General features: G+C 40.1%; 1 protein-coding gene across 4 annotated transcripts in view; it reads left to right on the forward strand.

Moving 5' to 3' along the window:
• The first annotated feature begins 994 nt into the window (after positions 1-994).
• Positions 995-14,309, forward strand: part of MINDY3 (MINDY lysine 48 deubiquitinase 3) — a 114,425-nt gene continuing 101,110 nt past the window's right edge. For all 4 annotated transcript variants that reach the window (XR_002831543.1, XM_006098218.3, XM_014463857.2 and 1 more), the window contains exon 1: positions 995-1,291. Coding sequence is in view for 3 of the 4 variants with exons in the window: in XM_006098218.3 (XP_006098280.1) it covers positions 1,198-1,291 (94 nt within the window). In the remaining variant the exon portion in view is untranslated. The remainder of the gene's footprint in view (positions 1,292-14,309) is intronic.

The raw sequence follows: 14,309 nt of genomic DNA on the forward strand, positions 1-14,309 counted from the left end.
AGGGAGAGAGACAGACACTAGAAACATCGATGAAAAGAGAAACATCGATCAGCTGCCTCCTGCACATCTCCCACTGGGGAGGTGCCCGCAACCCAGGCACATGCCCTTGACCGGAATCGAACCCAGGACCCTTCAGTCCGCAGGCCGACGCTCTATCCACTGAGCCAAACCGGTTTCGGCTGAAATTTCTTTAGAGAGCCAAATTTTTTAAACTTATCAAGGGGCCAAAGAGCCGCATGTGGCTTGCGAGCCGCAGTTTACTGACCACGGCTCTAGGCCCTAGGGCAGTGATGGCGAACCTATGACACCTGTGTCAGAGCTGACACGCGAACTCATTTTTTTGGTTGATTTTTGTTAAATGGCATTTATATAAAATAAATATCAAAAATATGTCTTTGTTTTACTATGGTTGCAAATATCAAAAAAATTCTGTATGTGACACGGCACCAGAGTTAAGTTAGGGTTTTTCAAAATGCTGACACGCCGAGCTCAAAAGGTTCGCCATCACTGCCCTAGGGCTTGGACTTAGCCTCCAGCTAAGACCACAGCAGTGTGCAGAGGAAGCGTCCAGGATTTCAGAAAAATGGCAGCGCCCAGGGATGTGGCGTGCCTGCCAATACCAGAGCTTCCACTCTGCCGCGGCGGGTGTGGCTCAGTCTGCTGGAGCATCCTTTTACACGAAAAGGTGGCGGGCTCCATTCCCCGCGGGGCACATACCCAGGTTTCGGGCTCCTCCCCAGTCGGGTGCATGAGGGGGCCACCCATTCATGTTTGTCTCTTACAGCGACGTCCATGTCTCTCTCTCTCCCTTCCTCCCTGTAAAATAAAAACACCTCGGGCCAGGGACTGAGCTCAGGATGACCAGCGGCTTCCACAGAGGTCCGCACCTCTTTCCACGCCCACTTCCGCTTCCGGGGCGGTGACTCCCGGGTTCCTGGGTGTGGTGGGGGTGGGAGCGAGAGAGGAGCCGGAAGTGGGTGGTTCGGTACTTCCGGTACGGGAAACTTAGCTGCCGCTGGAGCGGGCTTGACAGGCGCAGTCCCTGCATGCAGGTCTTTCTCCTTTTGCCGGCCTCGCGTCTAAGCTTCCAGCGGCTTTGGCTCTGCCGTCCCGCAACTCCTGTCTCCGGAGCCGCCCCTTCCCCATGTTCCGGGGCGGGAGTCCTGAAAGCCAAAACCCGTTCGCCGGTACCCCATCATGTCCGAACAGACTAAAGAGCTGGTGGAGCTGGTGTGGGGCACCAAGAGCAGTCCCGGTCTCTCTGACACCATCTTCTGCCGCTGGACACAAGGTACCCGGGCCGGGCTCCCACTTCCAGCGCCGCCTCCTTTGCTCTGGGTCCGGCCGTGACGCTTCTCGCGCGCCCCGCACTCTGTCCCAATTCCCACGCCCCGCTCAGGAACTGGACTTGCTAGAAACGCCCCGCCTGCCCTGGAGGGAGAGGTGGAGGAGGAGAATGGGTACATTAAAGCCCGAAGCGCCCCCGCCGCTCCCGGGACTGCCCTGCGGCTGGAGAGGAGAAGGGGTGGCTGCTGGGCTGCGGTGACACCGAGGTGTGCCCTGCGCCCGGGGTCAGTGTCCCGAGAAGGGCTGTGGTCGCCTGAATCGTGGGCACCTAACAAGGCTGTATGCTGTTGGCGTTTGGTCTGATTTTAAAGGGAGGGGAGTCCCCTGTAAAGTAGAATGGCTAATCCCAAAAGCAGTTTTGTTGTTTGTGTTTTAATTATGTGGTTAGGCATGGTACTCACTACATAAAGACAGTGTTGGTTGCTACAAAGTGTTTTCTTCACCCAGAGTATCTCCGGTTTTGAGATGGTTTAGTATCAGTTACAGTTAAAAAGGTATATAAATCGTAGCATTTCCGGTGGCAGTCTAATTACCCAGTCAAGATTTCGAGTTATATAAGAAGTTTTATTGATAATATGAGTAATACTGAAATAACAATCACATTTATTAAATTTATGCACTTGTGCCAGGCCCTTCACTAGGCACTTTATACCTAATTCTTAAGTTTTAGTACTATAACACAACGGACACATCACTTAAGGTGACTTAAGGCTGGCGAAGTTAAGTGAGGTTAAGAGCATAGTCTTTTGTTAGTAAGGTATCAGTAATGTAGGTGTGTATGTAAAACAGGCCAATAAATAATAGCTATTTATAACTACTATTATTAAAACTTTTTTTAGAGAATACCTGTTCTCAAAGGATTTGGAGGAATTTTAGCATAGTAAATCTGTCCCTACTTCATAATGTGTATTCTGTAATATAAATTCAGGTATAAGTAAACCTTTCTGCCTCCCAGATATTTATCTTTTAACAGCTGGTTAAAATTAGGATAATAATGTATTATCATCAGGTTATTTAGTCTATCACTATTTTTTGCAGATGAGTCATGAAGGAAGGTTAAATGACCAGGCCAAAGTCGCACACAAATTGATAGAAATTGGGAGTGAATTTATGTGTAATTAGTTTGGCTCTTTTTACACATTTGCTTAAGTCATGTAACTAATATTTTCTGAAAGGTTGGACACCCACATTTGCAAATTTTATTTTGAAAACATACTTTCCACTTTGATTTATTTATTCTAATTGTGAACAGCTGTAAAGTACACAAGACTGTGGAGGATTAAGAAACTTTTACTTCCCCTGGAATTAGCCAACATTAATTAAACATTTACAGTGTAGAAAAAGATAATATTCAGCTTCATTTATATTAATACTATAATGTAGATTCAAGGAGAATTAAGAGAGGCAGTTCTTGTAATGGTTAAGAGCAGGCTTTGGAATAGGCATACTTGAGTTCTTGGTTTAAGCTATTCTTTAACTTATTTAAGCCTCAGTTTTCTTCTCTGTAAAATGCAGATAATAGAAGTGTCAATCTTATAGGGTTGTTGTGAGGATTAAAGACATGTAACTATACTTACGCACTTAGCACAGTACCTGACATATAGTAAATACTCAGAAAATGGTAGCTTAATTTAAAAAGTGTTTGGTTGTAGAGTAAGGCAAAGATCTCTCTCTGGTAGGCACTTGACAATTACAAGAAATTATTATTTGTTTGATGGATAATCATTATTTAAAATAGAACTTTATAATGACATTCTAATGCTCTGCCATCTTGTAATCAACCTAAGTTCCTTAACAAGATTCATTCAATCAATACCATTTCAAAATAAAGAATTTATTTATTTTTTGGCTTTTTAGAGAGTGCAGTTATATTGTGTATATGTAATTCTTCAAGGTCTTACATTGATCAAGGTTTCAGGCAATCAAATACGTGTTTTTAAGTTTGCACCTCTGAATCAGAAGGATGTTGTTACTGGTTTTGCTATATTAACTGTTTTATTCAATTTATTCATTCTTAGAGACAGAAACCATTATGAACAATTGCTGTGGCAGTCATTTGGGATTATGGGACTAGGCACAAGAGACACTGCTCTGCTGTACTTGCCTTACTGCATTCATAATGTGACATTAACTTTGGCTTTAATTCAGTCTGTAACTGTGCTTTGAATTGGCAACTGTAATCTCAATAGTCAGTTGGAAGCAAGTTATAGGTGCCAGTAGTTTGGAGTAAATATTTATAAAATTATCTAGGGATATTTCATTTATGAAACTATATTGATTGGTCATGTTAAATTGTTGTTGTTTTTTAAATCCTCACTTGAGGATATATTTTTACTGATTTTAGAGTGAGAGGATGGGTGGGATATATATATCACTTGGTTGCCTTCTATATGTGCCTCACCTGGGGATGGAACCCACAAGCTAGGTATGTGCCCTGGCCAGGATTTGGACCCACAACTTTGTATGGGAGGATGCCCCAATAGAGCAGGCTTTGGAATAGGCATACTTGAGTTCTAGGGCAGGTCTTATTAAATTCTTTTTATGTGTTAAAACAGTAAGCTGTAGGAGTTTACATAGTACAAAGTCTCGCCCCCCCCCCTGTCTTAATTGACTTGGCATTTTTATTTTTATTTTTTATTTTTTTTAAAATATATTTTATTGATTTTTTTACAGAGAGGAAGGGAGAGAGATAGAGAGTTAGAAACATCGATGAGAGAGAAACATCGATTCAGCTGCCTCCTGCACATCTCCTACTGGGGATATGCCCGCAACCAAGGTACATGCCCTTGACCGGAATCGAACCCGGGACCCTTCAGTCCGCAGGCTGACGCTCTATCCCCTGAGCCAAACCGGTTTCGGCAAACTTGGCATTTTTAGATAATATGTTAAACAACAAGCCTCAAGAGTGGCACGTAGTTGTTGTTTTTTAAAAATCATTTGGCAGTTGTAGATAATTCTCTCCTCTCCTGCAAATCCTTTTTTTTTTCTTCTTTTAAAGAGTAGAGTTTTGGGGAGTTTGCCAGTTTTTATTTTAAAGGAAAAAGTCACATAATTTAAGGGTTTCAAGTTTTTTAACTTGGAAAATTATTCTTGCCTGCCTGCTCTCCTACTCAGTTGAGGAAAAGCATATATTTTTCTACCTCCTTATTCATAAGCATCATTTATTCTCCTCTCCCTTCTTCCCACAAACTACAAGTGTTCCAAGCCTCTGCAGCTTAGATTCAGTAGGGTGGGAGAGAAGACAAATAATAAATATAATATAGCAAAAATTAAGTATATATAATAGTTAGAAGGTAAAGAAATAGGGAGTTATGGAATGGCGTAGCCTGGATAGGCCTCATTTGAAGATGAGATTTGAGCAAACACTTTAAGTAACTGAGTTAGTAACGCAGATAACTGAAAACAAAAAACAAAAAACAAACAAACCAAAAAAACAAAACCCCACAAAAAATAAACAAACCCAATGTTCCGGGCAGGGAGAATGGCCATTATAAAATACTTAATACAGAATATTCCTGGCTTTTTGTTCAAGGAACAGGAAGGAGGTTAGTTTGGTGGAAGAGGGAATGAGGGAAGGGGAGAGTAATAAAAGATGAGGCAAGAAAGAATATGTCCCAAATTATATAAGGCTTTATAGGCCATTTTAAGCTTTGGCTGTTATTCAGAATGCAATGAAAGGTCATTGAAAGACATAGAGCAAAGGAAAGATATATGGGACAATTTTTTAAAGGATTGGTCAGACTGCTGTGTTTGAGGATAGACTATAGTAGATTGAATGAGACAAGAAGATCAAATGAGAGATAATTGTGGTAATCCAGGGGTTTTGGACCAGGATATTAGTAGTGGAGATGGTAAGTAGTCAGATTGATCACATCCCAGCTGAACCAAAATAAAAGTTATCTAGATCGAACAGAAGCAAATATTAATCTCATTATAAATGAAAACATTTTGACTTATTGGAATTTTTTTTTTAAATTTACATTCTTTATTGTTTGGAATTTGTTTATTTTAGTATTGATTGTCTAGCTCATTGTTTGGTAAACATTTTCTGTCAAGGCGAATGTCTTTATTAACTCATCTCTGCCATTGCTGCAAAAGCAGCCCTAGATAATATGGGTGTGGCCATGTTCTAACACTGCATTTACAAAAACAGCCTGATCTAGATTATAAACTGAAAAACCATTTTCCCCCTTTTTAGCCCCCTTTCTCCAAATTTTATTATGGTTTCACATAAGGATTAGCCAGAAAGGGAGAAACCCAGTTTTGCTATTTATAACAATTCAGTGGTATGGTGGTTTTTTTTGGGGGTGGTGGTGGGGAGATGGCGGGGGAGGTCTAGTTAATTGAAATGAGAATTTTGGACTTGCAGTCAAGGACAATTTTTGTTACATAATATAAAAAAAATGAGATTTAACAAATAACTTAGGAAAACTTAGGGATTAGTTAAGATATAAGTATAAAATATATTTAGGAAATAATACATTTGGATTCAAATTCCAAAATATAGTTGGATGCTTATTATAAAGTGATTTAACATTTTACCAAAGTTATAAAATGATACACAAGTATCATTAATTTTTTTCCCAAAGTGAGGATAAGTTAAAACTGTGGATCATATCATTTTAGAGATTTTTGTTGCTGTTGGAAGCCTTTTATTTCTCTAACTTATAGATTTTTTCATTCTCCAACATACCTAAATTATTATTCATCTAAAATCCAACTTTTTAAAACTCAGTTTGTAATTTTATATGATAGTTTGTTTCTTAGTCTTTTGAATATATAATCTGTTTTTTAGTTCATAATATCTTCTATTTGTATTATGATTTACAGTTTTTAAAAATCTTATTTAATCCTCGCAACTATCCTGAGAGCTAGCAAAGGATAAATGTAGTTATCATTTCTATAGATGAGGAAACTAAGGCCTGGTGCAGATGTGACTCAACCAATATCATGTAACTTGTAATGACAGGCCATGTCTTCCTGTGGCCTTTTGTTTACATGGAAGACTGGAAAGGTAGAGGCAGTAATTGTCAAACTGGTTTGAATAGTGTATATTACATAGTAAGTCATATGAAAATAAGAGACTGGAAAATTCAGAAGTTCATGGCTGAGATTTAAGTTAGTTGTGAGTTATAAGACTGACAAAGACTTCTATTTCTGCAGTACAATGGAATGTGATACAAAATGGAATATTTAGGATCAGAAGTTTTTGATGGCTATTTCTAATGTAATCAGAAAAAAACAGCCATTTTATGATAAATTAATTCCATTTAAAACTAGGAAATAATTTGATAGAGAACAAATGACAAGAAAAATAACTATGTCCTTAAAATTGAAACTCAAGTGAAACCTTGTAAAAGGAGAAACCTACTTAGCATAGTCCTGTTTTAGGGTAGAATACTTAATTTTTATTTAGCTGACTTCATTTCATTTTAAGCTCCAATAACCTTTGTTTATTATCAGTTAACATACTCAAATATATGTACTGTAATTAAACAGAATTTGGCATAAAGCAGATCTGCCTAGAATTTTCTCCATGGGGTTTTTATATCTAAAGTACAAAAGCAACTCACTATAATACAGTTTAAACTATAAGCCCCACCCATGGTTCTTGAAAAATGCATTACATTATTAGTAATTTTATGGAAGGCAAGAATATAAACCCATTACTGATTTATATTTCTTACATATCCTGAAAGTTTGACAGAGCCTAATTTTGCTTTTGAACATAGGCCCAACACGAGGGACTCTTTCCTTATTCCCAGTAAGGGAAGAATTAGACAAATAGTGGAGGCCTCTGGCTTCACCTCTTTTTCCTAGGTTAGACCTCAGATTTGGTTGTCTTAACATGAAAACCAGCACCATTTCATTTGTCCTTCTTAAAATTTCCCCATCTGCCTTACCTCTTTCCAGTCCTCCATTTAGCCTATCATCTACTTCTCCCAGGCTACTGTGTATTGCTAGAAAAAATTGTGGCCAGCAAGAGTACAAATGTAGTAATCAAACCTTAGCTGAGCCCTCAATGTTTCTCTTAGTTCTGTATACTTGCTAGCTTATATGTTTTTCAAAATTAAAATTCGCCTCTTTTATTTCCCTCCCTCTTAATGAGTAGCATCTCTTTATCTAAATATTTTACTTAGAAGCCAGCTAAGAGTTATTTCTCCTGGGTCAGTGGCTGTCAACTTTTTTGAACTCAGGGCCCCTTTACACTCTAAAAATTATTTGGGATTTCAGTATGAAAAAAGAAAAATTAGTGAGACCTGTGGCATTGTTCTACATTTTTGCAGATTTCTGTAATGTCTAGCTCATCAGAAGAAACTGGATTCTCCCCCTTGCTTCTCCATTTAGTCTGCTGCAATATGTTGTTTTGGTTGAAGTGCATGCAGAAAATTCAGCCTCACACAGATACATAGTTGCTAAGGTAGGGGTATTGTAATAGCTTTTTCAGACAATTATGGATATTCTTCTTTGATAATACACTACTATAAGTGGTAGTTTCTTAGAGGTTAGTTGCAATACAGAATCTGAAGCCATATCTGTAAACTTTGTGCTCTGTTAAATTGAAATCCATTGTTTGGTCTTGTACTTTGAATGGATCTTTTACCCATACATTAGTTTCTAACAGCATGCATTGGTCATTTGGAAATTATTGGTCCATTGGTTTATACAGAGCTTTCAAATGTTAACACATTTCATTATATTATATCAAAGGTCACATTTATTATTATAACTACTGATCTCATTAGAGAATGAGTATTGAGAAGCTGTGAAGCTGACAGTGGTAGACACAAGTTATTTAGAATTTTAGTTATTGTTTGAAACCTTGAAATGTTATCAGTGGCAAAAATAATCAGTTATTTTCCTTGAATTATCAGGCTTACTTCATTTGTGAGAAATTGTCTGCCAAATACTCATGTCTGAATAATCGTAGTTTGTCAGCAGCACCTCAAAGTAAAAACAGGGCTCCACAATAAATCAGATCAGCCTGCAGTTCAAACAATTGTTCATGAGCTTTTCTTTGAGACAGCTATCAACCTTAGTATGTAGCAGAAGGGCTTTATGGGTAGTTTCATTTTGTCACATAGAATATTTTTTAAATGGGCATTGTATTCATGGTCAAGATTTAATAAAATTAGTAGTTTTTACTGCATCAGTAAGGACATTTTTAATTAGCTATCTCTGTGTGTTTGAGAGCATATGGTAGTGTTTATTAGAGCAATGACTGCTGGTATAGCTCAATGTCACTGCCTTGATGTGTGTTTAAGGCACCGGCAGTTTAACTCAGTATTGCTTTTGCACCATTACTGTGAATGAAAAGGGCAAGGAATGTATTGGTATTGCCATGAAAATGATGTTAACCTCTAGCAGATCAGCCGAAAGGGTCTTTGACTTCCAGAGCTCTGTAGACCATACTTTATCCACAGCTAGCACCACCTCACCACTTTCTCAGCTCTTTCAGGACTTAGAATCCTTAAACTTCTTCTTTCCCACATAATCATTCTTTTCATTTTTTAAAACTCAGCCCTTTAGTCTATAAAAATACAGTGGGGCCTTGATTTACGAGTTTAATTCGTTCCGTGACGGAGCTCGTAACTCAAATTACTCGTATGTCAAATCATAAAGTGAACGAGTGAGACACGTGATGCTGGGCTCATCTGGCGTTCACTGTGACGTTCGCTGTGCCAACTAGCAGTGGGGTATCTGAAGCTGGCTCGTAACCCGAATTTTAGCTCGCAACTCAAAGCAAAAAATTGGCCCAGAGACGGCTCGTATCTCGAAAAACTCGTTAGTCGGGACACTGGTAAGTCAAGGCCCCACTGTAATTATTCTTTATCCAGCTATCCTTCACACTGTCATCCTTTCCCCCTTTACTTGTTTAACAAGTAGTTTGCATTTACTGTTTCTCCTTGTATTCTGAATCACACCATAACCCTTTAAAATAGGGCTACTCTCCCCAGTGCTCTAAATTTATTTTTTTAGTATTCCCAGTGACATGCGTAATTCAGTTTTGTAATTTATGTTTTAACTCAGCAGCATTTGTACTGATTGACTAGTCTTTGCTTCCTGATTTTTCCCTTCTAGGACCTCAGTGTATTTTTCTCTTACCTTTTTAATCATTGTCAATCTCATTTGCTGACTCACACTCTGTTCACTTTTGGTTCTTAACTTCATTATCTTTGTTCTTCATGTTCTTATTCATTTTAACTGTCAAGTTGATGTTTCAAATTGCTATCTTTAATCCTAACTCCCTACTCCATGATCCAGACCTATAATTCCCATCCATTCTGAATGTTGCCAAATGGTTGTCTTATATTTTTGAGACTTAACTTGACATGCCTAGAAACAAACTCCCATTATCTTCCCTCCCAAAACTTCAACAATAATTTACTGAGCATTAACTATATGACATAGTAGGAAAACAGTGGTCAGTGGAACAGACAAGCTACCTATAAGGCAAGAAATTTAATAAACAAGTAACAAACAGTGTAATTACAGAATATGTGTAGTAAGTACTGGTTGTGCTGAGATGGTAGGAGAGATCTACTTAGATAGGTTTGTCAGAGAATATATATCTGAGGAGTTAATACCTAGATTGAGTCCTTGAGAATGACAAGGTTTCAGCTATATGAAGAGAAAAGGAGAAAGAATATTTCATGCAGAGGGAATAGCAAACATCAAGGCCCCAGGTAAAGACCTTGGGATGTTCTAAGGGCCTAATGCCTCTGTAGATGATGAAAGTAAGAGTGAACTAAGGGAAGGTTGGATTGATTGATCATACATTGTCTTTAGGTCATAAAAAGGAGTTTGCATTTCATTCTTATTTTTTTTTCTATGCATTTCATTCTAATTGCAGTGAGAAACCTTTGAAATATTTTAAGCAGGCTGTGACAAAATTACATTTCCATTTCTAAAATATTCCTCTGGTAACTATGGTGAACCCTTGTTGAGGGTGGGGGTGGGGTGGAATGGAGAGATCTGATTGGGAATTCTTCACAGTATTCTAGGTGAGAAAGAGATGATGATGGTTTGAACCTGAAGGTAGACTAGAGATGTGATAGAAGTGGACAGACAGAAGGTATGTTTTGGAGCCTTGAACTAAGAGGATCTTATCTTAAGGTGAAGCCTAAAGGTCAAGTCGGAGTTTTATCAGAGAAAGGATTAGCATATATTTCAAGCTGAGGGAACGTGTTCAAAGAGTAAGAAACCAGAAAGAAAATTGATATTTGAGGACCTGAAAGAAGCTGAGCATGCTTGGAGTCTTAAGAGAGAGCGTGGAAAAGGATGAAGTAGGAGACATATCCAGAAGCCAGATCACACAGGACCATGTTAAAGTGTTTAGAGTTTGTCTATGTCTGCACTAAATCCTGGGAGTAGATGAGTTACCCTGGGAGAATGTGTAGAGTGAAAAGAACATAGATTCTAAAGCCAACACCTGAGGAACATTAGCATTTAAAAGGAGTTGATCAAGGAGACTGAGAAGAAATAGAACAGTTTGGAGAAAAAGGAACCAATAAAGCCAAGGGACAAAAGGTTTTTAAGAAGTCAGTGGTGCCCCAGCCGGTTTTGCTCAATGGATAGAGTGTAGGCCTGCGGATGAAAGGGTGCCAGGTTCGATTCTGGTCAAGGGCACATACCTGGGTTGCAGGCTCAATCTCCAGGAGGGGGTGTATAGGAAGCAGCCAATCAATGATTCTCTCTCATTGATGTTTCTCTCCCTCCCTCTCCCTCTCTGAGATCAATGAAAAAAAAAAGAAAAAAAAGAAGTCAGGGGTCAACACTTCCAATGATTTTCTGGGAGATTAAAAAAAGAAAAGACTTGAAGAAATAGCTTTTATTGGTCAGTTTCTGAGGGGAGGGAGTATCAGTTTGATTATTTGATCAGACCTAACAGTGAGAATGAGTTTGTGTAGCCACAGGCTGAAATCAGATTATTGTGGATTAAGTAAATTGTGAGATAAGGAAATTTAGACAGTGCATATAGACAACTAAGTGGGCTTTGATAGAGTGATTGGTGATTAGAATTTTTGGTGAAATGTCTTATTTTTTTTATGGTCAAATGAGTTTTTAAGTTAAAACTTTAATTTTTTAGAGCAGTTTTAGGTTCACAGCAAAATTGTGGGGAAGGTACAGAGATTTCCCATATACCCCCTGCTCCCACAATAATATGCATAGCCATCTATCTCTATTATCAGTATCCTCCACTAGAGTGGTGGGTACCTTTGTTACAATTGATAAAGCTATATTGATACATAATTATCATCCAAAGTCCATACTTTACATTAGGGTTCACTCTTGGTGTTCTACATTTTATGGGTCTTAACAAATGTAAATGACATGCCAACATTGTGGTATCATAGTGTTGTAGGCGGTGGGAACAGCACCAGGTATTATACTAGTGGGGTCAGACCAAACCTGGGTTTAGCAACCTCAGTACTTGGGTTCTGGCTAGGAAAGAATTCAAAGTCCAGACCCAAACTGTAAGAGAACATTTATTGGGTAGAAATAGTAATTCCTAGAAGAAGTGGTCTTAGGAAACAAGTTATAGAGGTAAAGGAAGGGCTCTTGGAGCTTGGGAGTGAGGAAGCTAATGGTAAAGTGCCTGAGTCAAGGAGGAGGAGGGGGAAGGAAAAGGGAAAGGCGCAGGAGTGTTCCCTGGAGAGAGAGCACACTGAGTCCTCCATCCTAAGTGTTTTTAAGGGTAGAGATTTTAGGGGGGGGGTATCCCAGGAGAAGATCTCAATGTAATATTCAGCCGTTTTCTAGGTGTGTTCTTTCAGGGTTGTGGTCTCCACTGATTGATTGGTTGACACCAGGGCAGGTGGTCCTTATTCAATGCAGCTGGTCCTGAGGTTGGTTTTGTTGAAACTGAGGCATAGATGTTATCTTTAGGGAGGAAGAAAGGTCAGGGGGTCCAAACTGCTTGACCAGCAATATGCTAGGGGAGGAAAAGTCACTGGGGGCAAGGTCCCACCCTACAATTGATTGCCCTTTGCTGGGCACCTGGCCCATGGTCCTTGCTCTGCTCAAGTCTGTCTAATTGCCTACAACAATAGTATTTTCAGTGGCGTAAAAATCCTCTGTGCTTCACCTATTCATCTCACATCTCTCCCTTCTCCTACCCACTGGCAATCACAGATCTTTTTATTGTCTCCATAGTTTAGTTGGAATTATACACTGTATGTAGCCTTTTCACTTTGGTTTCTTTTACGTAATAATACGCATTTAAGGTTTCTTCATGTCTTTTCACAGCTTGCAAGCTCATTTCCTTTTTTTTCATATTTTACAAAGAATTTTATTTATTTATTATTTTATTGTCTAAAGTTTTACATATGTCCCCTTTTCCCCCCAATTGACCACCCCCTCATTTCCTTTTAACACCGAATAATATTCTATTGTCCAGATGTACCACAATTTATTTATTCACCTTCTGAAAGATATCTTGGCTGCCTCCAAGTTTTGGCAAGTATAAATAGAGGTGTTATAAACATCTGTTTGCAGGTTTTTTGTTGTGGACATATGTTTTCAACTCCTTTGGCAAATGCCAAGGAATTTTTGGTGGATCTGAAGGTGTTTTTGTTCTTAAATATATGATACACATATAAATACTGTTTGCAAGAGATTAAATGGTAAAGAGAGAGGAAGTGGGTTGGGATGGGATCCTCTACATCTACAATTTAAAAAAAAATATTTTATTGATTTTTTTTACAGAGAGGAAAGGAGAGGGATAGAGAGTTGGAAACATCAATGAGAGAGAAACATCAATCAGCTGCCTCCTGCGCACCCCCTACTGGGGATGTGCCTGCAACCAAGGTACATGCCCTTGACTGGAATTGAACCTGGACCTTCAGTGTGCAGGCCGATGCTCTATCCACTGAGCCAAACCAGTTAGGGCTACAATTTTTAACCTTTTTCATCACATGGCACACATAAACTCATTACTAAAATTCTGCAGCACACCACAAAATACATTTTTGCCGATCTGACCAAATAAAAAAGGTATAATTTCTGATTGATTTACAAAGATAAAAATAATAATTACCTACCCTTTTTTGCTCCAAAGTGATTTTTAAAAAAATCAGGTGTCTATACTTGTACATAAAGATTTCTGGTATCATACCAAGAATTAACCAATCAGATGTAACCTTATTATGCAAAGTGACCAATAAGATTATATGACCTATCCTTTCTAATAAAGAGGGAATATGCTAATTGACTGCCCTGCCCTCAAAGATGGTGGTGCCACACAGCCACAAGATGGCGGGGCCCCGTCCCCTCAGTCCCGCTGGGGCAGCAGGCGTGCCTGCCTCCAAAGTCCCCCAGTCCCCTCCGTCCCCCCTGACACCCAGGGCTGGCCCAAGGCATAGGCAAGCCTTGGATGGCGGCTGCCCAGCCACCCAGGGCTGCCCGAGGCTCAGGTAACCAGGGCCGGCTGAGCTTTGCGCTGCCAGCAGTGGCAGCAGCAGAGGTGTGATGGGGTGTCACCTTTGCCCTTGAAGGCTCCTGGACTGTGAGAGAGGTCAGGCTGGGCTGAGATACGCCCCCCTCTAGTGCATGAATTTTCATGCACCGGGCCTCTAGTGTGTGCACTGGGGTGGGGGGGGGGTCCCTCAGCCCGGCCTATGCCCTCTTGCAGTCTGGGACCCCTCGGAGGATGTCCACCTGCTGGCTTAAGCCCGCTCCCTGGGGGATCGGGCCCAAGCTGGCAGTCAGACATCCCTCTGGCAGCCCAGCAGCCCTCGGGGGATGTCCACTTGCCAGCGGGGAGCAGGCCTAAGCTGCAGTCGGACATCCTTAGCGCTGCTGAAGAGGCAGGAGAGGCTCCCACCACCACTGCTGTACTGGCAGCCGTCAGCCTGGCTTGTGGCTGAGCAGAGCTCCCCCTATGGGAGTGCACTGACCACCAGGGGGCAGGTAGCTCCTGCATTGAGCTACTTGCCCCCTGTGGTCAGTGTGTGTCATAG

Source organism: Myotis lucifugus, unplaced genomic scaffold, assembly GCF_000147115.1.
Source record: "Myotis lucifugus unplaced genomic scaffold, Myoluc2.0 scaffold_223, whole genome shotgun sequence".
Taxonomy (NCBI): domain Eukaryota; kingdom Metazoa; phylum Chordata; class Mammalia; order Chiroptera; family Vespertilionidae; genus Myotis; species Myotis lucifugus.